This window comes from Grus americana, chromosome 8, assembly GCF_028858705.1.
Source record: "Grus americana isolate bGruAme1 chromosome 8, bGruAme1.mat, whole genome shotgun sequence".
NCBI lineage: Eukaryota > Metazoa > Chordata > Aves > Gruiformes > Gruidae > Grus > Grus americana.
Window position 1 is genome coordinate 34,212,656 of NC_072859.1, and position 25,002 is coordinate 34,237,657.

Below are 25,002 nucleotides of genomic sequence, written 5' to 3' on the forward strand. Positions count from 1 at the left end.
TTTTGTAAAGCTTTTTGGGATATATGGAATGTAGAGGGAGTGATGGGGATTTGTTGTGTAATTCATGCCTATACTGTGCAATCAGCCTCTTGCACGTAGATCAGAGCACTTTCACCGTCGGCTGGCTGGGTATACTCTGTCCTGTCTCCTTTAAAAAGAATTATTCTGTTTACGTTTAAGGTCACCTACTTGTGACCAGTTAAAAGATGCTCTGCCACTCCCTGTAGTATTATGTTTAGTGTCAGCATCTCTTCTTTAACTTCCTTGCCTGGATTTTTTTTTTTTAGCATTACAAGTGTAGAAGTTGGTTTCACGCTGTTTATGTCCAGAGAAAAATCTTGGGGTTTGTGTCTCTAAATACATATATTGCTTAAATCAATGTGAATTAATTTACATTGTCTTTGCAGGGAAGTGCCAGGACCCCATCCTTTGGTGTTTCCCTCTATTTTCTCTCCCTGTGCTGGCTTCTCCAGCGCTGGCTGCTGGGTCGGGGCTGTGCAGTGATTTTGCCCTTTGACCACACGTAGATCCCAGGACAGCAAAGCCTGCTGCTTCGGCAGTCTTCAGCTTCACCTGTGGGGTGTGCATTCTTGCACGCTTTGTTCTCGCAGAATATTATTCCCTGCTTTTTCATGATTTATTTTTTGTTTTTTTCTACTAGACCTTTTCTTCCTGGCCCACCCTGAGTGCTGCGCACATCTCTATCAGAGCCAGCGCTGCTGCCATCCCAGGGGTCTCTCCGGGTGTGCCCGGGATGCGCTCGGCGATGCCCAGGAACAATGTCATGGTGTTAGACGGCTCGTTAAAATTTCATGAGAATCCGACATGCTCATAACACAAGACAGAGCTGAACAGAGTCCACTTGTCAAAATAATATCGAGCCAATAAGCATGTCATGGGTGGAGCTACTGCAGTACGGGTAAAACTAATTCTGAATGAAGACCTTTTTATTAAACAAACCTGAATGAATCAGTTACTTGGCCTGTGACAGGCTAGGGAATTCCTTGATTTTATTAGTGCACACTGAAAAATCCAGTGTTTTTCTGTTAAGTCTGTGCAGCCAAAATGCTATAGGAAAGGGATTGATCGGGAGCCGGCTGTTATGAATTTTTCATGAGCTGGTGTGCGGGGCTGAATGGCTCCGGCGCGCGTCGGTGTGTAGCTGGCAGGCAAGCCGCATCCACACAGAGGCTGCTGACACAGAAACACTTTGGCGCATTTTCAGAGGGAGAGCTGGGCTGATAAAGGGTTTTCTGACAGCCCTGGCTTATCGTCCTTCGATTTATGCTGCTGTTGCTTCAGGCAGCCTTTCCATTTGGAGCCCAGCCTTGCGAATGAGCGGGGTAACCTCTGCCGATTTATCAGCATTTTTAATCTGCGGCGATGCCTGCGTGATGTGTTTTTGTTACGTTTTCTGAATGGTGTGAGAGCTCACATAACGTCTAAGCTATGACAGCAAAAGATTCTTCTAGGGAACTTGCTACTCCAGAGTCAGAGATTTACATAAGGACTTTCAAAGAACAAATGCATTTAGAGCTCGAGCTTCCTAAGCTGCCTGGGAACAGACCTACGTCTCCAAAAATTTCTCCTCGCAGTTCACCGAGGAACTCTCCATGCTTTTTCAGAAAGTTGCTCGTGAATAAAAGCATCCGCCAGCGTCGTTGCTTTACGGTGGCACATACATGGTAAGATCTGCTGGGTATCAGTGCGGGTTTACAAAACAGTGTGTGTAGCTGTGGTTTTAACAGGGAAAAATGAGCTGAGATTCATTCACAGTACTCCCTGCGAGTGTTAAATGAATAGAGCAGAAGGCAGCCAAAGTATGTATAATGCAGTGCCTCGACAATTGTCATTCAGCTTCTGTTCTCCAGAATAAATCCAGCCCATTATTCATGTGTGCCATGGTTAATCTCTGTTGAACAAAGGCAGCAGCCGGTAACTTTCCCAGGCGTTATGTTGTTGTAGGTAGAACACACGAATCGATTTCAGAACCTTCAAGACGTGTTGTTTTTTTCCTTTGCCCCCATCAGCTCCGACTGCAGATGACAGCACAGCGCAGACCGGGCGATTTGGGCAGGGTACTTTTGGGGTTAAATGCTGGAAAGGGCTTTAACTTCACTGTCAGGGGCTTTTAAACAGTTTTTACTGGCTGCAAATATCCCTTCTTTCTGTCATTTTTTCAAGGAAATTCTGGCTATGAGTCGTCTTTTCTCTCCCTTTAAATTGCTAACCCCAAATAGTCAATTTGCATGCCATTACAGTTGATTGTGAGCTGCCTCTGACTGTCAGTTATCCTGGTTAAGCCATGCCATAAACAGTAATCAAAATACATACTTCAGGAAAACCTATGAGAATCTCATTGGTTCATTTTCTAAATTTACTCTATATGGGTCTCGTATGGTCCACCTTTTAAATTCCAGAAGTCTCTGTAAATATGCACTAGTTGACTGTGGGAATGAAACCAGAAAACTTTCAGTAAAGTGAATATTTTTAAACCCTGCTCACACATAGCCACATCCGTTACTTTCCTATTCCATGGATTGAGTCGGAGGAGAGAGGATGAGGCTGTCCCATTTGTGTCTCTGTGGGCAACTTGTCTTGGGGTATCTGAAATACCCATCCTTGTCTGCTACTTTAAAAAATATAACATGATTTTAAGATGGTTTATTTGAGTAATGCTGAAATATTTCAAAGCTGTATTTACTTCTGAAGTGAATTACTAATTGCTTAGAGTGGATTAGGAGCTCTTACAGTTGTTCTGTGCTGTTACACAGTAAGAAAAATAAGAGGAAAAACTGTAAACTTTGATACTGGGGGAAATTGTACTGAGTAGAACTGGGATAACTGACTTTTAAATTTTTTAAACACAGTTTGAAATGCATATGGGGTGTAGCAGCATTCAGTTCAAATTAGAATTCTAGAATCATGCAGACTTTTTGTTTTGTTTTGTTTTTGTTTTGTTTTAATCCAAGCAGTAATAACAGCCACCCAAACTGGTTCCATGCTGTAACGGTTTCGGTATGTTCTTTAGCTTCCTCTAGAATTTTAATTGGTTCTAGTCAGTAGTATTTAGGTTTATACACACTAATTCCCATGAACATCTGTCATATCTCTCAGCATCAAAACAGTGGGGTGCTGCTCATCTTACCCCCACTAGCATATTTTGAGAAATGCGTACTGTGGAAACACAGTAATGCTGGGAATTAGTAGAGCAGAACGTAGTCAGACTTAACACAGGGTATCTGTATTGTTTGGTAAAAAAAAATTATATATATATATATATATGCACACACTCGTATTTATAGATGTCACTAATTATCTCTACATGCATCAACTTGTAAAGGAGGTGGGATTACTCTAGGTTCATTTTTTTAATGGAGTGATGGAAGGTTCTCATACTCTTTCCATTTTTTAAAAGTTTTTAATATCAGGTGGTTATGAACTGCACATAAGTGTTTTAACCTTAGATAAGAAGGAAACTGTTGTAGAAATGAAGAAAATCACCCTTGCATGGTCAGGTTTCCAGAATGTATGAGCGTGAGTACATGTTTAATGCAGTCAAAACATACAGCACATCCAGACATATTTTCAATTTGCTTTAGCATGTTATAAAACAGGGGGGAATTTAAACTATTGAAGTGTGATACAATATTCCCTTAGAATGTCTGTACAGCTGTTATACGTGTGTTGTAGCTGGTATACTTTCAGCTATGTAACTGCATTTGCCTATTAGTTGGAAATTTGTTGTGCAATGCATGAAAACATCATCACCTGTGGTAAGCAAAAATGCCACTTACGTAAGGTGCTCTTTTGTCTGCAGCTGGGAAGTAGTATCTGGGTAGCAAAGGTATTACCTCAGGAGTAAATGTACAAGAAATATCAGCTGTACAGTAATATTAAGCAAGGAAATTAATTCATGCTGTGGGATATCATATACTCTGTAACTTTCCTAGCCTCGTAAACAGTAAAATTCCTCAGTTTGGGGGTTAGTGGCATAGTAAATTATGATCTTTCACCACCTTTATCGTCATTGCTAATGTTGCTACTTGATGAATCTTCTGTTCACTCTTCTGTGCCCCTTATTTTCAGTTTTCTGTCTTCCCTTGCTCTTCTCCTTTCCTGTTTAACTAATTGCCTTTTCTAGGTATTTTCCTTCCTTTATAACTGAATATATTTCAGCTTCTTTCTCCTGATTATGCTGACGAAATCTCTGTTATCACCAGTCTTCTCCAATATCCAGCCATCAGATCTTATCCAAAAAGATGAAGGGGGAAAAAAATTCAGATTTTTTTTTTTTAAAATAAGGCCATGACTCAAATGCTTCTGTACTCGGAACCTTTCTTTTCCTCAGGATCCATTTCTCACAGCAGTTTGTGACCGACATGGCAGCACAGTTACCTTCAAACATCTGTCAAGCTGATCCCTTCCTGCTCCAAACCCCTTAAACAGTTTTCCACAGCTGGTGTTGCTGTGTCCAGTCTTCAAATACCTCATTCACGTAAAATAACAGCACCAAAACTCTTAAGCCTTCGGTCTTTTTCCTCCCCTAGAATCCACAAAAGTCTCCTTCTTTTCTTGCATCTAGCATGTTATCCTGGAGATCCTGAAAGCCCATGTCCTATTTCTTCCTTTCTGATAGTTCCCTTTGTATCAGTTGCATTTTGGGGCTTTTATGAGGAGAAGAGCAGGCAGTAGGTGACATCACTTCATACCTAGCAGCCATCTCAATTTTGAACATGCAGTGCAACCTCATTGTAGAGTTTCCTCTGCAGTCAGTGGAGAGAGGACAGCATCTACAGAAGACCAGGAGATACGTGGTCCACAGCGCTTTCTCGTGTGACCCGGTGCTAACACAGGAACAGCACGTTCCTTCTCCACCGCTCACGGTCTGTTCTCCTTCACCCTGGCCTTAGCCTGAGGACTTTCAAAGCAATAGTTTTAAAAATAGCTTTTCTTTTCTACAGGTCTGCCATCTTATTTTTGGTCAAGTGATACTTTCAATGTCATTGGGATTACACCCAAAACAAGGTCCTTCTCAGCAACATCTTGCAAGATCCTGAATGTCTTCTAAAAAACAGATATTAGCCCACGCTGCTGCTTATAATACAATTTTATTCAAATATTTACCTTCAAGGTTAGATAGTTCTTCAATAATATTTACACAAGCTAGATCACTTAGTTTCTTAATGTATAGACAGTCATTGGCTATGTTGTGCAGTTTTTTAATGAAGTGATTTCTAGGATATGATGTTTATTGTGTCTCTTAACCAAGACTTTTGTGGGGTTTTTTTCAATTTAATTCACATTCAGCTTTCATGTAGTAGTTTTAAGCCGTTTTTTTCTTTATACCTGTTATCTATTTTATAAAGAACAAAAAGGATGGAACAGAAATGGTATACTAGTAAACATTGCGCTGTTTTTTCTTTTGGTTATCCTTCAATGCAATTGAAACACAGACACGTCTTTGCTTTTTAAAATAGAATGTAAAATGTAAATCAGATGCTAGCCTTAATTTTTTGAAAACATGATCTGTTTTCATTACACAGTAATCTTCAGTGGTGAAATTTAGTAAGTTAAATAGTATGGCACAATCCAGTCAGAGGGGTAGCATTTGAGTTTTTTCCAAGCCTGGTGAATAACAACTGATCGCTTTAATTACTTGAAGCTGCACAACGTACTGTAGGCAAATCAAAGCTATCAGAAGATGTCACATTTTATTTTGCTTTCTGATCATTTGTGCTTCTAGAACCAAATTAGAAAGACTTACCTAGTGGCAACCCACACTTGGAATAGTGTTTCAGAAAATTCCATTTTTGGAGGCTGCCTGTATACTTCAACTTGCTGAGGATAACAGAAATTTATACAATCCATTAATTTCTCCAGTCATTTTGGTCATAGTATGGTGGTGTGTCCAAGTCGCAGGACAGAACTCATGCCGTGGAGTGAAGCTCCTGGTGGGACCTTGTCCTGGTTGGAGGCTCTTCAGCACCAAGCCCTACCGTGTCCAGCTGCGGTGAGGTGGGCTCTGCCCTGCACCAGCACCCCGTGCACCAGGGCCCCTCATCTGAGACCTCCTGGCCACCTTCGTCCCACACTTGGGCTCGAGGAACTGACTTTTGCTTTGAGAGAAAGCTAGTGCCTCTCACCAGAGGCTGTCTCCCTGAAAGTACCATATGATAGGCTTTTGGACCCGTTTCAACTCCGCTATATATATAGCGGGATGCATTTCCATAGTTCCAGCGTTGAATAACACACTTGTCCTTACTTCCATGAGCTGGTCTGTTTGTGTTTCTCACTGAGTGTTGATGTGATTTCAAGCTTTTCTGCTTTTTTTTTTTTTTTTTTTCATTTTTGAGAAATGGAATGATTCTCTTGCTTTCTGGAGATTCTCTTTCTAACCGTGTCTGTTATTGGACACGCTGTGTTGCTCAGTTATCTACTGAAACTCTTAGGAGAAACAATCTGAAGTGAGTAGGGAAAAGGATGGGGAAAAACCAGAAAGTTCCCCTCTTTTTTCTTTGCTGAATACCTTCTCCCATCTGTCCTGAGGAGAGTTCCTGAGCACTAGCAGCGAGTGGCGGGAAGGGTTCCCAAGGACGTGAAGATGAGGAGGGGAGACTTCTTCAGACAACAGAAATAAGCTCACCCCACAAATGCAGAACCAGCTGTGTAATCTTTACATCTGTTCTGACTGTGTATCTTGCCTCTCAACCCTGTCTGCAACTGCAGAGGACAGAAAGCAGAAACGTCTTTCATCCCACAGCCTCTTATGTGGGGGAACTCGGTGTTAAAATACTCAGCAGTTCTTAAAGATTCAAGCAAAATACAACAGATTAACGATGATAATTTGATTTTGATAGATTCAGCCATTTCTCTGAGAGGAGGAGATAGAAAGGGAGTGGATCTGTTCTCAGAGAATTAAACGCTATTTCTGGAATTTGTAATACCTTTAAGTAAGTTTTTCATGTTTACAGCGTGCTAATCTACGAGGAATATAGATTCAGAGAGATTTCATGGCTTACTGTGGTGGCTGAGACCTGCCTAGAGAATCCATGTCCTCCAACTCTCATACACAGGCTTAACTATCAAGTTAATGTTTTCCGTACCAAAATGGTTTCTTAAGGAAGCTTTACTGTCAAATTTAGCTTTGTTGAAAGCTATGTTGATGTGTGAAACTCGCCATTGTGATAGCATCTACAGATTTGTGCTGTATGTTTCCAGGATGTACAGTTTGCTTCTTACGTGCTCGAGTTGGTTGCCAGGACAGACTGATAAACCACAAATGCGTCTGCCACATAATTTATGCAGTGTAGATTAGCTTCACTGCAGATCTATACATTCTCTGCTCCACCATTGGGGTTTTTTTAAATCTTTTCCAGCTTTTTTCTTTCTGAATAACCACAGCGAGCTCTCCTCAATGCTCTCCGTGTTTTACTTGTATTGCCCGACATTGCCTTCTGAGAACATCACATGGGTTCCACAAGGACGGCGTGTTTCTGTGCCGCACGGCGTGAGTTTGGGGGTAGTTTGACGAGTTGAGTTTGTAGGTTCTTCCATAAAGATCATAGTATGGGCATTCTGTGATAGTCCAAAAATTAGTTCAGGTTAAAACATGGATGATGTTCTTGGCGGAGGTGAATTAAAGCAGTGCCACAGAAAATGCTCTGCTGATTCTGTGATGGGTGGATTTGCAAACATGGATTTGGAGAAGTAGAAAGAAGAGAGCAGATTTGGGAAGCTAAATGTGAAAATTACAGTTGCTCTCAATTTGCTGTTGGTCTACCTGAACGGGTATAATATCCAACATGTAAATAACAAACCTAAACTCTGCTCATGGGATGCTGTGACTTTTACGAAGTGTATGAATCAATAGGCAGCATTGTTTGACATGCCTGAGTTCCTGTCTCAGCACAATGTAAGACTATAACTGGTAACAAATAATAGACATTTCTGTAACGTACGGAAATAGTGACACACAAGCATAATGCTAAAGTAAAACAAGAGTGGTGGTGCATCAGCAGCTGATAATGTTTTGGGGTAAAATATTGCCATAGCTACCCAGAGAAAAAATTATAAATACAAAATAGGGTTTTATTTTCCAAGAACTACATGCATAGATCCAATCTCTTCTTTCAGATAAATCTCTACCACTGGAAGCACTGGAAGAAAACTTAAAATTAAGTTTTTAAGTTTCTCAAATTTTTTTGTTTTCTCAACACTACAAATAGATATTGCTGAGGGGCAGAGTAGATATTAATAAAAGAATAAGACTCTGGAGAAACAACAATATATTAGCTGATGTATTTTCTTCTTATGGTAAAAAAACCTTTTTTTTTTTTTGTGTTGGACAAAACACTTGATCAATCTGCTAGTATTTCCTGATAAACATAGACCTTCCTCGTGGTGTGGTACGCTGTAGCATACTCACATTTTCCGTGTCGCTAGGATGGTGCACTTAAATAGGAATCAGGTTTGACCCAAACTGCTTTGAGTTTTGACTCTTTCCAATAAAACTGATTGACAAAAATGTAAGAAGAACCTGGAGTAAGACAGCTGACAAGAGTGTGTAGATTCAAGTCAGCCATTGAATGAGATGAGGAGGGAGGAGAGATATGCAGATAGGAGGAGGGGGCAGTGCTGAGGCACCAGAAATGTACAGCTCGAGGTATTTTTTGACATTGCAAAGAAGATCAGAGTAGGAAAAAGAACTGTTTCAAAACTTCCCAGTGGTGCCGAGAGCCTTGTGTCGCTTCAGAGATGGAGCCCTACTGGGAATGGTGGAGTTGAGATGGATGGCCAGAGTTGGGCAAGGGGGTCACATCTGCAGGGCTGGACTGACCGACCCTGCTGCAGTCGTCTCTCAGCAGCTCCCCTCTGCAGCAGCAGCCTCCAGCTCCCTTTGCTGTCAGTGGCAGAGAAAGCACTGGCAACAAGGATTTATTTTTTTAAAATTTTTTCTTTAATTGGCATAATCATCTGCTACATTAGGAAGCTGCCTACTTCGCTGCTCTCTAGAACTTGTACGGACTGGAAAAGGAGAGCTTTTATGGGTAGAATTAGGATACCCGCACTCACTAGAGCTGAATTTACCTTCATATGTTCAATGCAACATTGTGTAAAGACCTTCTGCTTTTTTTTTTCTAAGCCAGCAAGTTGCATTTTATCATGACGGAGCAATTTATTGCAGCTTTCTCCACAACAGATTTAAATGCTATGAAGGCAAAACATCTGCACGGCAGTTAATGGAATTAAATGGGAACCATTTTATCAGTTTGCCCTGAATCAATCTGTGCTCATGTGGAGGAAGAGGGTTTTGTTGCACTTCCAGTAGCTCCATGTGTCCAGCATTATGTAATTCAGTTATTGCTAGGATGATGATTTTTCATTGTGCAGTTGTGTACAGTGTATGATGCATCGTGATGCAGACCTCAGAAAAGGAGTCTTACTCTGAACAGAAAGGTACTGCTTACCTGTAGGTTCTTACATATTCATATACTCAATAATTTCCATTTCGTTGCATATTTGTCATGGTACGGGAACTTCTTGGATTCCTGTTTTATTGATTTCTGACATAGCTAGCTATCTAGACATTGGCCTGGAAAAGCAAGCACGTTGTACAAGCTGAAAGCATACCTCCCGAAAGGAAACATACGGAGACGTTAATCTCATTTTATCAGTAAAAGAAATCAGTTGACTTTTCTCTCAGCTCAGGCATAGCTTTTACACTGATACAGGTTGATAAAGTGCAAGTGCAACAAAAATGTTTCAGAAATTACCTTCTTTTATGATGTTAGCATGTAGCTTTTACCATAGTATCATAGTACTGATTGTATATTCTTAAAATGTGCAGAATGTAGTTTGTAAATTAACAGTTGCTTGCTGCCTTTTCAATATATAAAGAAACGTATAAAGAGCTATCTGAAAAGGAGAAACCTTTTGTGCTGCTACTTCATTTCAAAAGGCTTTAATGAACCCTGCTGACATTGTACGTATGCAGGTAATAATTGCATAATGATGGATGACCTCATTAGGTTAGAGGGAAAGTTTTCTTTCATAACAATAATGCAAAATCAGCTCTTCCACTTTATTGGATTCATTATTACTAAGATAATTGGAGAGTCTGAACCTGTGCTGAGCCCAGTGCCACAGAAACGAGGTCTAAGGGAACTCGGCAACGTTCAGAAAGCATTCAGTCCTTGTAGGTTCAAGGGTATTTTCAGATCTCTGTTCCTTAAAACGGTATATTAAGTCAAATTAAGTATTATTGATTAAAGTTAATGTTTATCAGAGACGTAATCATCCAGTTACAACTGAAGTTCTGCTTGTCAGGTGCTGTGTACTGCAACATTTCTCTTTTTTAAGCTCAGAAGACAAGATGGGAGGGAAAAGGGTTACCAACATGAACAAGTTAAAAGCGTCCTATCCTATATTACTTAGATAAGCAATCCTCTTGCTTATCTAGGGGTTATTTTATTTTGTATTTTTTCTGAGGGGGATGGGGAAAGCATGAGAGACAATCAAATATGACATGTGGTAACTCAAGAAGAGGTTGACATGGGACACAGAGCCAAGACAAAGAAGAGAATGGGAGAGGAAGAAGAGCTGCACAGGAGGAACTGGACAGCACACTAATCCTGCGGGAAACGGTTTCCAGATGACTCTGCATCGATTCTAATTGACACAATCGCTGTTTGTCACTGGCATGGCAGGCTGTCCTTTGGCAGTTACCGCTCTGACAGCCAGCTGCTGGAATTAAAGAGCAGTGCCGTTGGAAGAGGTGAGTCTTTGAAGACCTGAGCTCGAGTCCTTCTCAGCCTTCCAAATCTGACCATCACCTCTGAAACTCCCTTCAGATTCAGGCTTTGGGGGAAGTTTTGTCTCTTTCTGTCAGGTGAGGACCTGAGGTTAGTAACCTACTTGCTTATTGCCTCCAGGGTCTTTGCATCTGCAAGCGGTTGTGAATACCTGATGAATACACTGCCAGTCTCAAGGTGGCTGCTAATACAGCCATCTACTTTTCAGTTAGACTTCAGTGCCAGCTTTCTAATCTTGATTAAACCATCCTTAAGAGATTTGAATTTGTGTTTCCCGAAGACTCGCAAACATATATGTAGGCTATTACTGTTCAAATGTTGCAAAAAGCAACGTGGGGACTAATTTACCTAGCTAGGAAAATAAAATCAAGTAAATAGAGGTCCTGATGCTATTCATACAACATTGTAAAGCTTCTGGGAAAATAAGCAATGTTCACAATGTGAGACACCTCTGTTCCTAGCCCTACCTTATCTTCAAAAACTAGGATTTTATCCTGAAAAATCCAAGTTCCTGTGAATTTTCATAGCAATAGCATTTGCTTCTAAGAGGCTTAGGTAGCGTGCTCTGGCAGAAATATTTGCTTAAGACACAGAGGCCCATGTTGTTGAGAAGCTATGCTGGAGAGCCTTAGAAGCATCTGCTGTAGCTCTCCCCAGGCACTTGGTCCAGCATTTAGAGTTCCTTCGCTGCCCAATATTGTAGATGTATTTTATAATACTGGTGATTTCCTGTGAATAGGCTAAAAGCACAGAGTAGGTAATATAACTTTTCTGACTTAGGTAGCTCTGTCTACATTGGCATCTCTTCTTGCAGCTTCAGATAACCTTAGATTAGTAGATTTTACTCATCTGGGCGTATACATTTCTGTGGGATTCCCTTACTTCACAACCTGGAATGTGTTCCTCTGTCTACCAAAGACTGTTCATATTGCAGCTTTCACAGAAACAGAAATAGCAGCGTAATGACCATGAGTATGAGTAGACTGAGTTAGAGCAGTGTTTCCTCTGTCATAAAATCAAGCTGCTGTTCTGCACCACAGATGGAGACACCTCTCTGCTGATGGGTAAATGGCATGGCACTCAGTGTGAGATTTGCACCGTTTCTATTAATGGCTGAGCGACTGGGAGTCCCACTGCAGGAGTTCATGCACAAGTGTTTGATCAGCTGAGGATCTAATTCCTGTACGTTAACATGCGAGTGCTCGTTTAAGAGGTTCTCAGCCCATTTGCCTTATTCTGTCCCCTCTCAGGCGAGTTAGATGGGTAGGAAATCAGAATATTTGTATAAAAAACAGACGAGGCACATACTGCTAGGGATGCTCATTTTCCGTAAGTATTCAGTTATTACAATCATGAGCACTTTCACAAGGGCTTGATTTCCTGAGGGCTTCACAGCTATAGAGCCCCTGGCATCCTTATTGTGCATCCTTGATGGTATGCAGCACCTAAGGGACCGGTGTCTTCGCTGAGTCCCAGCCATCAGACCGGGCTGGGGCTACCTGGATGCTGTGCCTCTCCAGCCATGCTGCCTTCCTCAGTTGCTACTACTGTGGTAATTTACTCTGCGATCATGTATTTGGCTCTGTCCTTACCCCAGTTGCCGGAGTTCTGTTTTTGGGAGGGATGGATGTGGGATCACAAGAGTGTTGTGCTTTCCAGTTTGAAGCAGAGAGCTCTGAGTTATCCCATTGCGTAGGTGGACTGCAGTACTCTGGAGATGAACTGGGTTTGCTCCTGGTTATCAGAGTAAGCGGATAGCATTCTATATTTAAGTATTGCTTTAGTGGTTGACTTAAGCAGGGAAGTTTTCAAAGCAAGTAGTAATTATACACATCTCTTAACTACAATCACTATAAATTAATGATGGCAAGCCACAGCCACTCTTAACTTTTGAGATGTGAATATCAGTCTGTTTTCCAAAGCTATCTCTTCCCCCTTAGGGAATGTGTCCTTTTAGATCTAGTCAAGGTCTGCATCGTCAGACTGGATCCCCTTAAACTATTCTGCTGAGCTGCTGGAGGTCAGAGGTGGACCAGGAAAACAAATGGCTCTTGCGTTGTCCCTTCAGTCTTTGTAGACTGGGCTGCCTCCAGCCGTTGTTGGGCTTGCTGCTTACTTTTCCAATGGTTTGCTGTTAGATTAAACCAATGTATACATTCAGTAAACATACTCATCAAGAGGTCACAGTGTATTCATAAATTCTTACAAGACAGCCCTTTTTATTTGATACTGAGCTCCTTCAGTTCCAGATTAAATTGATGGAAGCTGCAAATCTTGCATATTTCTGAATCATAGCCTCTAAGACATTAATTACTTATTTTTGCTCTCAAAGGCAACTGGTAACAAATGATAAATGATGGCCTTACCACCAGAAACCTCACACCTCAAACGCCCCAAATCCCCAAAGAACTCCATTGTCATTTAACTGGTATTTGCAAGACAAATATCCTTAAATGTTGAGAAGAATGCGTGAGGAGCAATCCTCAAGAGATCTCTTCACCTTCATATTGGTAATGAGACGCAGGTGATTACATTGGCATTGTGGTAAAGGAGGATCAGCAGAGAGAAGATGGTACAGGATGGAGAAGGTAACACTGGAAGATGCACATGGAAGGAGAAGTTGGTGTAATGAGAAGACCCCAACATGATCTTGAAATGGGCTTCTCCGGAGTACAGTATCGTGACAATCTCTGGGAGTCTAGGATGTTATAGTCAGCTGCTGCCTTTTCTTCTAGCTCACAGAAGTGTTAGGCTATCATCCCCATAGACGTAAGGATGTGTTCTCCCACCCTCTGCCTACAACAAAAACACCTTCTTAAATCACCGAGACCTGAGGCTTTGCCCTGTTTTCAAGAAGGGATTGCTGAAAATCTGCACTACTGTACTTGAAACCTGCCTCCATAAGGGGAAAAAAAAAATCTTTAAATGTCAGACTTTGCTATTTTTACAGCATATCCCAGAAAGCAGCTCTTGCGTTGCTGCATGCCTTCACAATTGTGATACACTGCATCCGCGCCGCAGACAATTATTACCATTTGTCTTGTCAGTTGTTATTTTACAATGAAAAAAATTTTGTAACAAGTTGTGAATGTTTTCAGTTGGTCAGCCTGTTGTGAGCTGAATGTGAATCTTCTTCGACTGTGCTTGGAAGGCATTGAAGGTTTTTTTGAGAATAGTCTATGTACTTTGAGTTGGAATTTCATTTACTGAAATTCTGGAAACCAGGACTCTGCAGGAAGCTAAGAAAAAATATCAGAACTCTGCTCTGTAGGATAGAGATATTTTCTGATAGGTTGTTTTATTGTATTCGGAGCATATTTGTATTGTTTAGGATTCACATAATATTAACCACTAACAATATTTGACAGCGTACTCCCTTTGTAGCGTACTCGCTCAAAATAGCCTCAAGGTGGACTTGAGAAATGGGTTTGGTTTTAATGATTGGTTAAAATAATTGAGAATTAATTAAAAGGACTTAGATGGATGTTAATTCAGAAAGTGAAATTTGAAAAATATTATGAATTAATATCACGGATCTATTCTGTAATAATAGATGTGGAAGAAATTGCAAATTCTCCCTGTGGCCTGAGATGACAATTGCGTTTCGGTGTCAGAGTATTCCTGTCGATCCTGATCTGGATCACTCACTCGCTCACCATCACCTCTATCACTTGACCTCTCATCATTCAGGCTCAATATCAGACCTGGCTTTTTACTCAAGTCTTTTGCCTTATTCTCTGGCTTGTTAGGTAAATCTTGAAAGAACGATAAAATTGAGAAACCATGATCTTGCTTCTGTGCTGAAGGGATGGGAGATGAGGCAAGAGAACGTGGCAGGAGATAGTCAAGCACAATATTGAGGGTCGTGTTATTAACTGAGTGAATAATGAGCATGGAAGTGAGCTCAAAAATGTAAAAAATTTAAAAACTCATTTAAAGTTGAGTGCATGACAATATAAGGCAAATATTCACAGATCGTCAAGTGATGCAATTTAGCAGTCATATTGGTCAACATTTGCAAACCCAGGAGCATAGCATTAAGTTGTGAAGTTGTTCCTGAATTAAGTGAGACATTTGAAAATGCTGTGACCAGGAGAGCAGCTCACCCCCAAGCTGGGGAAAGTTGGAGCGCTCAACCTGGAGGCTTAAGTTCCAGGCATTTAGTTGGCTGGTTGTTTTTTTAATTTATTTAGTGATTTTCATCCAAACAAACGCACTATTTCAGTGTTAAAAATCTAATTTCCAAGTTGTTAAAGATAAAATTGCTCTCGTAAGAAAGGTCATGGTTAATTTCTGATTTCTCTTGTTAATGTGTTATGAAGGTGAAGAGAAATAAGTTCAAATTATTTCAAGACTTTAGGGAAAATATTTCATAGGTAATAAACACCACAGGTTTGTTCATTCAAATGTACTGGGGCGGAAACTGATTTCTTGGTGAAAGAGCAATTGCTCGTTGTAAATGAGTGGCAGCAGTCATTCTCAAATCCAATTTTTTTTTCTGTGTAAACTGAACGGTCCTGGGTAGTAGTGATACAAACTTGAAATGGCATTGCCTGAGGCAAATAATACCCTGTCTAATGTATTTGATTTTGCAAAGATAACAAGCTGAGTTACATTTTTGCTTTCACTTGTATTAATGGTTCAAGGAAAGGGAAGCTAAGAAACTGAAACAGATTATTAAATCTGCCTTTTATCGTGGTATCGTTTAAGGTAAAAGCTACTGATGCCTTAAGGAATCTTTTGGAAAAAAAAATGTAGTATTTAGTGCTATATAGAGAAAAATAGAATATATAATGTATTTTTGTTAGATTTACAGCAACAGGGAGTTTTGGTAGAGCGTTTGGTTAAATACCTACTGAAAAATTCAGGGTGACTAATTTATGAACCTTGTCATGTAGACTAAAAGCCAACTTTCAGGGCCTTAGACAAAGAGAATAAATACACAGCGTTTAGCTAAACAACCACCAGACCGGGAAGTTAGTGCAGTGGGAGGGGATGCTGTGATAAGCCTATGAACCTTTGAAGGGCATCAGCTCTTGGCTGAAAGGAGGAATTATTTAGTTCAGATAGATTTATTTTTTTTAATAGTCAATATTAAAATCTCTCACCAGAAGCGGTAAGCCTGTTGTATTGATAAGACACTAAGTTATATGAGCAGAAGCATTTCGATATAAGCGCACAGGTGGACTTCACGGCTATATTCTCTAATTCTGTGAAATGGTTTTGTCGAACCCAGTGTCTGATGCATTTTTGATGCTGTACTTCTGCCAGGCGTGATACGGAACTGGAAAACAAAGGGGAGGATGTCTCCCTGATGAGCTTGCAGTCTTAATTAACAAGACTTAACAAAAACAATTACCACAGATAAAGGTTAAAAAGAGATAGGAGAGGTAAAAGTAAATCTCAAATAGGGAGAAGAATTAAAGCAGAGATGTTAATGTTCAAGAATACTTTGCCTCCACTGAGAACAGCAGACATTAATGCAACTGCTTTTCAGATCTGCAAACGGCCTATTTTCATCCTGGATCTCTCCATCTACATGTGCAGGAATTAAAATTTTGGATTTCGAAGCCAAATAAAGAATTTCAGAGACTTACAGAACAGTTCATTGTAGCATATGTCACCTTTCCAAGTAGACGCATTTTGAAGGCATTTGGGGTTTAAAGTAATACAGAAATCTCTAAAAACAGCGGTATGTTGCAATTGGAAATAACTTTTTATTTTTCATTTCGGTACGACCCTGGTGCAGGCTATTATCCGATATTCCCCATTTGACGTGAAGGCCCTGGGCTGGGAATCTTGGAGCTTGTAACAATGGAGTAGATATGCCTACTCTAAGGCAGAACTGTTCCAAAAATTGCAGGTAATTTTTGTCTGAGTGAAAAGAGATAGCAATGATCACTTAAAGTTTCAGAGCTGTTCAGCACCCTTCAGTTGGCTTTTTCTTGTGGCAGACACATCCTTCTAGTAACTTGCTGTTGATGTGTGCTGGTACGTGATTTTGGGGTACAACTTTGTTTGTTTGTTATTTACAAGAGGCAAGAGAGATGTGGGTTTTTTTGGCGGTTTTTTGATGGTAATCTGGTCTTTTATAGGGCTTACTGAGTCTGTTAGGATCTAGGAACCAGGAAACTGTGATGGTGAGAATTTTGTGATGTTGAGAAATTGATCTCTGCACCTTCTTGCAGCTGAAGTGGGTTTGGCTTCGTGCATTGAAGTTAAATTGATGTGATAACTGTGGCCGGTTTTGTCACCAATAATTCTTGCCTTGAGCAGGATATTAAAAAGGGCAAATGAATTAAAACCAGAACTGCTACTGACTATGCATTTTATTTTACTTTCTTAATGTTAAATTAATTGTTGACAGAGATTATTTGGGTAGATTGGTTTTGTGCTACAGTTTAAATTAAGCCATTGTGGTATTACTTAGCATGCAGAAAAGATCCTCCCAAATTTTGAAAAGGTCACTACTGTTAATCATTTCAGGAAGGCAATAAAATATTCTAGTAATGACTCAACTGAAAGGAATAACCAAGATTAAAATCTTCTTAGTGCTTAATAAGTCTAAGTGTGATATAACAGAGCATACCGAAGAGAAGCCTTTAGTGTAATAATAGTTATTTATTGTATTTTTTTTAATGTCTAGGCCATGTTTAATTGTATTGTGTATATACCCAATGATCATCTATTTGTTATTAAGCATTATATCCCGCACAAGCTAAACGATGCTCCGACGACGCACTTGGCGTACTCTGTGCTCGCAGTCTACAGGGCAAGAGGAACTCCTCATCCAGTGCAGATCCTGCCCAAAAAAGTGTGCGGTTTCCTGTTCTTGTAACCTGCTCAGCTGTGAGGTACACGGATGACTATTCCTGTGGGTCAGGAATAAATTCTCCCTAGTGTCAGAGCTTCAGCTCCTTGATGGACTATTCATATTTAGTAAATATTGTGGTCTAGAAGCTTCTTCTAATTGCCTACGCTTTTATTCTGCATTTCATCCCATTATTCATAGCAATACTTTTATCTTTTACCACTCTAATATGATTTTTCCTTCTTGTATTAATACCTGGAAACAAATGTTGACAATCAGCATAACTGTATTAACTGTAACGTGCCTAAAAGATGAGTGTTTTCTTATTTTAATCTTTATACTAATCCCACAGGGCCTTTTATGCTTGTTTTCTATTTCCTTTCAAACCTATCTAGTTTCTCTCTAGCACACACTGTGATTTCAGGTGTCAGTATTTCTTTTTCTATGCCTGGAATATCCCTACCGTACTAATTTTTTCTGATAAACAAGGGAATTTTTAATGTTTTAGACATACGATCTAAAGATCCGATTTCATCCGAGTGTCCTGCTGTTCTTGCATCTCTCGGGCTAATGCATTTTCCTGTAGACAGTTTGTTTAGCCGAGGTTTTAATCAGCTGTAGCATCTATTTTTTTTGTTCCTGCTTTTACCAATCTGTACCTTGTAGAGAACGTATGAATTGGCATTCAAGCTGAGGTGGAATATATTGACTTCATGTTTCTAATCTTGCATTTAATTTTAGAAACATAGGAGACATCTTCCTATCTTTAAATATTTTTTAAGATACTGGCTAGCTTTTTAGCTTTTAAAACATTTATTTTTTTTCATTCCACTGCAGTAATCCTTTCCTGAACTGGTTGGGTTGAGCCGTTTTGATTGGTGTGACATGTGGGGGCCTCCTGTTGCTATACTTGGATTTACATTATATGCAGAAGATTAATCTCCAGGTCATCAAGTTTAAGTCGTCTGAGGACAGACCGAGAGGAATTTTCTGTGCTGAATGTTTCTGAGTTGCTGTTTGTACAGAAGGTGCCCCACCAGCATCCGGGTAGTTCTCCTTCCTCTTCACCCCTGTCTTTTGATTTGCAGTAGTCGGTCACTGTATGCGAACACCGGCCTGCACGGGACAAGGCTGTGGCGTTTTGGTGTCCCACTGGGAAGCGGTAGCGTTGGTCTGCGCTGCCGATGGAGAGCAGCAGGAATGGAAGTGGCTCTTCGCCCCCGTGGGACTTCATCTTGCAGCTTGGAGCGTGGTCGGTGGATATCGTGGATGGGTCTGAGGAGCAGAGTTATCACTCGGGTTCACGCTTTGGTACTTGGGGGGTGTGGGTGATTTCAGGGCCTTGGAGACCGGAGGTGAGACCTTTAGTCCCTCCAGAAGGTCAGTGTGGAGCGGGTGCTAGTGGCAGACCAGCTCTGTGTCCAGAGGGACGTCGGCAAGGGGAGATGTGCTGATGGCAGGAGGAAAGACCAGCCGTTATGTACGTAAAGCGTCAGGTTTACTTCTCTAATTTGGAAGCAGCACTGCTTCTGCTTCTCTAGCCTGAGAGCCCGTCCTGTGCAGCGTGTCAGAGTCCGTCTGCCAGCAGAGCCCGTCGCTGGCCTGTGCCTCTGCACCAGCCCCAGCACCGTTCCTGCTCCCCGTCAGACCGCTTGTGCTGCTGCGATCAAACGCGGGCTTTCCGTCATGGCTGAGATGCTGTGGGCTGGCTCTGCAAGGCACCGTGAGAGACCCCGGGTACTCTCCTGCAACATCATCTTTAAGGTTACAGTAATTAATCTACAAATTCTCCTGTAGCCAGGGTAAGTCCCAGAACGCGAGAGGCAGCGTTGCTCTGGGACGTGTGCATCTGCAGGAGCATGTGTTTTGACAACTCCCGTATGTTGCCACCTACATAAGGAAATGTAATTTCTGCCTGATCAGCCTTAATCCTTCCTCGGTGAGAACGCTAATGTTTCACAAGGCGCTTTGCTATTGACCAATCTTCCACCACTTCATACATCATCGTTCCAGATCTGTCATCTCCTTCCTAGGGTCCGTTGATATACTTACAGGATTGAAGCCTCTGCTGTTCCCAATGCACCAGCACCGCGTATGTTTTCCAGGAATGTTTAAGCTGCAGCGTGTCGGAGGGGGGCTCGGGAAGCTCTGGTGTGGAGAGGCTCTTTGGAGAGCAGGAAACCATCCTCCGGGGAGTACCTGAGGAATACAGGTTGTCTCCTCATCCATCCCCTTCTCCCGCACTGAAGGTTTCATTTGGCCGTCACCAAGAGATTATCCCAAAGTACAAATCAGATTCATGAGAAGAGATTAAATTTACTTTTTTTTTTTTTTTAAGCTGAATTCATCCCAGGTTTTGTTTGTGGGTCTGCTTTTTTCTTTTTTATTGGCAGACCAGTATTGCAGGGCACCACACTGTGATTGAAGCAGTAGTAGACCGAATCCAGTAGTTACGTCAATTGCTGTTTAGGTTCATGTTCTATTTTTAATTGGTCTTTTGTCCCTTAATAAGCTATCTATTGTCCTGTGGATCATGCTGTTAAGTAGTGCAGTGTGTATACTTTGTTTCTCCATTCTCAAAATATCTGTATATAAACAGCCACGGTTAAAACCGCAGTCCCTGACAGAGCACCACTGGATTGTGGGGAGCGGGATTTTATGAGTTTTGGAAAACAATTTGCTTTTCAGTACAAGTAGTCCTTCAGTTAATGCATTAACTTTTAAGGGCTGATAATATCGATAGAGTTTCCAGATGGAGTATAAGTGAAAATTGTTTCAGTTTTCTTGTTGAAATAAGAATTGGAAATTTGGCCGGTCCAAAATGTGACTTGGTGTATGATTGTGGGCAGTTGATGATCTCCAGTAAAAATGAGGCTGAAAAACAGAAGGTTGCACTATAAACCACAATTCTTTGTTCTGCTTCCAACACAAATTAGCCGAACTGCTGCCTTGTTTTGCTCGGGTTGTTTTTGGTGCCTAGTGGTATGCTTTTAACAACACAGCATGCGAGGTAACTTGCAGTTTCCATGATGTTTTTCATTTGTACGTTTTTTCTTTCGGAGGTTCATAGTCATCCCATAAATTCTTTTCTGGATTTTAGTAGTTTTTCACTAATGGAATGAATACGTATTGCAGATACAAATCACTCATATCTGTATGACTTGTTTTAGTGAATGTTGCGGTCAGGATTTACAGGCATCAAGCCTACCTAGTTTCTTGACCTCCAGTCAAAACCATGGAAAAAAGATTTGGTGGAAGCTCACTTTGGCATAACCACAATTAGCAATTTCCACCAGGCTCCAGTGTAAATTAATTCACCGTACATGATGATTAAAGAGAGGAAGGGGATGTGAGTACGGTGTATTGGAGACTTCTGCCTCATCTTGGCCGCTGACGGACACCCAACGTAGGTGATTTCCTCTTTGGCCCTCCTTGGTGGAGTGACCATCCCGTTGTTGGTTTATGGCTGCCTTGGGACTGCAGTATTTGCAGATACCAGGCGAGGAAAGACTTGTCTTGATGGAGCGCTCTGCAGAACTGGCTGCTCTCTCTGCTGGGTGAAGTTGGTTGTGTGGAACATCCAATGTCACCCAGCGTCACCTTCTCTGGCCAAGGAAGAGCTGACACTCTGACAAATCCTGATGAGCTTCCATTGCCCACCCCAAAGTGGTGGGGCATTCTGGAAGCAGAGAGTCACGAGAGATTTTTTTTTTTTATTATTTAAATGTATTCATGGATGATTTTTTCCCTTTGAGAAGCATGACTGTTCAGATGATTCACCGTGGTGTTCTTGTAAGAATTTCAGCGCCACAGAATAAGCAATCACAATAGCATTGCACTCGTGTTGCAGCTTGTTTACTTGAGAAAATATTCATAACACAAATTGTAATTCATTAATCCGTATGCATCTTCTCAACTATAATTGTTAAATTAATTTTAGAATATTTTTAACCAATTTCATGGCTATGATCTGCGTGTCAGGTCTGTGTATAGACATCACACTTGAAGAATACTTCCACTGGAAAGCTTGTACTGTTGCTGAAAAGCTGAGCTACTTTAATATTGAATTATTGATATTAGGCCAACAGAGTGGATAGATACTTTTGCCTACAGCACTAGAAGCATATTGTTTTGTGCATTGTAATCTGTTACAATAATAATTTTCTTGTTCTTGCAACACATATTTCTGTTTGGCTGGCTGAGCAATATTTTTACTTGTAATCTCTATGTCCAGAAGGGCAAATATAACATCAGAGAAGCCTGGGGAAACATCCTCGGAGCAACTCACTTGCATTTTCACATGTTACTTTTATGAGATGTTACAGAATTTTACTGTGAAAAAGTGTGGTAGACAGAAAGAAGCAAGGTAAGGTATTCATCAAAGGCGTTAGCTTTTGCGGTTGTTTTTAATCTATATATAGCATAGCAACAAAGCAAAGAGTTGCATTTCTAGCAGTCATCCTAGTGGTCTGGAGATGGCTAATGCAGTATTGTCAGATTGAAAGCTGAGTAATGACTGATGCCTTTTTCAGACTTTAAATAATACTGTTCTGAGAAAACGAGTCAGTTGTGAGATACTCTGCCCTACCACAAGTAGTGACGTTATTGCTGCAGGATTGTGTCCGGTTCAGGGGCCTCACTTGAAGAAGAATAATTTGAGAAAATCTGAAGGAAAATGGCAGAAATAGCAAACATTACCTGTCAGGAAAGATTAAAATTTGCTATTATTTACTCTAGAGGCAATTACTTCCTTTTAGTTACATAAAAAGTTTCAGGAGAAGGAGTCTTCTTTCTGTGACTGCTGCAGATAATGAGCAAGTCCTACAGCAGGGTTGATTATCGGGGTATAGGCATTCAGACCAGCGTCGGTGGAAGGGTGACGAAGAACTGAACGTGTCTGGGCAAGCTCTAAGGTCTTCATCGCTGGAAGAGCTGAGTCGTTTGTGGAATGCAGCTGGAAAGTTTTGGATTTAGTTGAACTTTGGACTGTGGGAAGAGACCAGATGGCTTCTTGAAGTCCTTCGCAGGGATGTCTTTCTGCTCTGCTCATAAAAGAGGTATGCTAGATGTTCAAGGGAACTTCCGTGACAGCAGGGAAAGAGATCTTCTGTGACAATGTAATATGTATAGTAAAATAACAGGACTGAACACAAAAGAATATCTTAAAAAATACTACTCAGTTATCTGCTTAAACTCCCTTTTCTATGCAGGCGTGTAGGTGACTACAAATCTCATTCTACTACATAAAACCTAGAGAAATGAGACATCTGGTAACACGACTGCTGTGTGACGATGTTCTCCGCTGTAAGTCATCACACGAAGCCTCCCACCTTTTGCCTGTTCGATGCACGTTGGTACCAATGGCTGTAGGGTGTAAAGGCTGCATCTGCACTGAAAAGAAGCTGGCAAGGGTATACAATGCAGTGAAAAAGGAGGGTTGTAGCGTTCACATTACTGCTTTGACCTAAGGTCTTTTCCTTAAAAATCTCTGTTGGAGGCACCGCTGGCCTTGCAGTTACCCTGCGCTCAGTACAGTGGCTTCTTAGTAATTGTAATTAAAGTCTATCCCTCCGTACTCCCTGGGAAGGCGTAAGTCACCTTACGTATGCATCTGGTGTTTGGAGCCGTAGGTCAGAGTGGAAAATAATTGCTGGAAAGATTGATGATTGCAGTTATGTAAGACAGTGCGGGTCACGCCCCTGCGGTCACACTGCGGTGGTGTTAAAGGCGTTGGAGATGTTACCAGGATAACCCTCCCATCCTCAATGTGACTGTTCCCTCACCATGCAAATCTCAAATCCCCTGGGTCTCTCCAGGGGGCTCATTTTATTTGTTGGGTTTTTCCCTCTTTTTACATAGAGGTGCTGCTGTGAGCTCTCCTGCCTCCCTTCTCCAAATATTTATCATCTGTATTGTTGGAAAAGTTGTGTTCCATTAGCAGCCCCTCCACGGTGTGCATCCTCTCTCCCTGATGAGACCAAAGTCCTCTCTCCAGAGGAAGGAGATGATCTGTGAATTATTTTTTTTTAAGTGTAGATCCTTAACTAGAGAGGCAAAAAAGAAAACATACTTGAATAAGACAGTGCAACATCTGCTTTGGACTAACAGCAGTGAAACTCCTATCAGCTTTTTAGGTTTTCCATAAAAAAAATTATTATTCTTCTGCAACAGGCAGAGGTGCACAGACTGACTTAGTTTGGTCTTCAAGGTCTGCCACCTTAATGGTTATAGGGAAAGCTATTGTTGATACAGTCCAGTTTTGTTCATGTTAGCAAATAATGATAATAGGAGGCTCAGTAAGAGCAAATCTGGAGAGGAAACCAGTGGTGAGGAACCAGTGTCCACAGACATTTGTGCTCAGGGTTCCATAAACCGAGTGCCCGTTAGGGGTTGGAGAGCTCTGGGTGCATCTGAGGTGCACCTTCCAGTTTGGTGTCAGCTGAGAGGCTCCAGTTTGCGTACCTCAAGGCTGCCTCAGATCGCAGCCAAAACACTTTTAATGGGAGAGTTGCTTCACAAGTCCACTTCTAGTGTGAACAGGATCAGGAACGTGGGCACACACCTGGTGACACCCATTGTTGGACATTGATTGTGGTCCCTTCCAGCAGAAGATACATTTATCTTCTGCTTCAAGCAGTAGTGGTAGAAACCACAGAACCTGGTTGTCCAAGTGGGGCCAGTGGGTATCCGTGTACCTTGCGTGGTGGTGTCCACCATCCGTATGTCTTCTTCCTCACTTACAATTAATGGGAAGGGTTTTTTGCACGATACAGAATGTGGAAACTACTGTCGCAAATTGCCTTTATACTCTCACCTCAAGAATAATAACTGAAATAAAAATAAGATGAGGTAGTTGGCTACAAATCCACTGCTGCCTGGTTCCTATGGCAGTTCATCAAGGGCCCATGGAAACGATACAGTCCGTATTTCGTGGCTGATGCAACCACCTTTAAATTGGGTGAGTGAGAGTGAGGAGGAGCGGGGAGTCTGGTGGAAGCCTGTATACATGGAAATGCTTGTCACTGCGTCTGTAGAAGCGTACAGAGAGGAGGAAAAGCCACAGAGTAGTGAGGCATGAAAGGGATGCTATGGTTAATGTAGAGCATAGCATGTACCATTATTTAAAAAAACAAAACCAAACTAAAAAGGTCCCCCAAAGAGGAAATCTTCCTAAATAGTCTTCTGCCCCCTAAATTACATCCAGGGTGTTTATGTAACAGGAATGATTTTTTTTTTTTTTTTTTTTTAAATCCGTTGTAACTCTGTCTTGCCTAGCACTTTAGTGAGAATGAAACTGCTTTATTCAAATTATTTAAATAATGTCCTGTGAAATCCTGATAATTATTATTTAAATACACATTTTTAATTGAGTTGAGA

General features: G+C 41.2%; 1 protein-coding gene across 2 annotated transcripts in view; it reads left to right on the forward strand.

The window, feature by feature from the left end:
• The window catches only part of PDE4B (phosphodiesterase 4B), a 213,670-nt gene that overhangs the window by 46,715 nt on the left and 141,953 nt on the right, over window positions 1-25,002 (forward strand). Inside the window, exon 1 of one of the 2 annotated variants that reach the window (XM_054834237.1) lies at window positions 1,349-1,685. The exons of the other annotated variant lie outside the window; for it this stretch is intronic. Coding sequence (XP_054690212.1) covers window positions 1,450-1,685 — 236 coding nt within the window. The 5' untranslated portion in view covers window positions 1,349-1,449. Of the gene's footprint in view, window positions 1-1,348; window positions 1,686-25,002 lie in introns of those variants that run through there. 2 annotated transcript variants of the gene reach the window in all.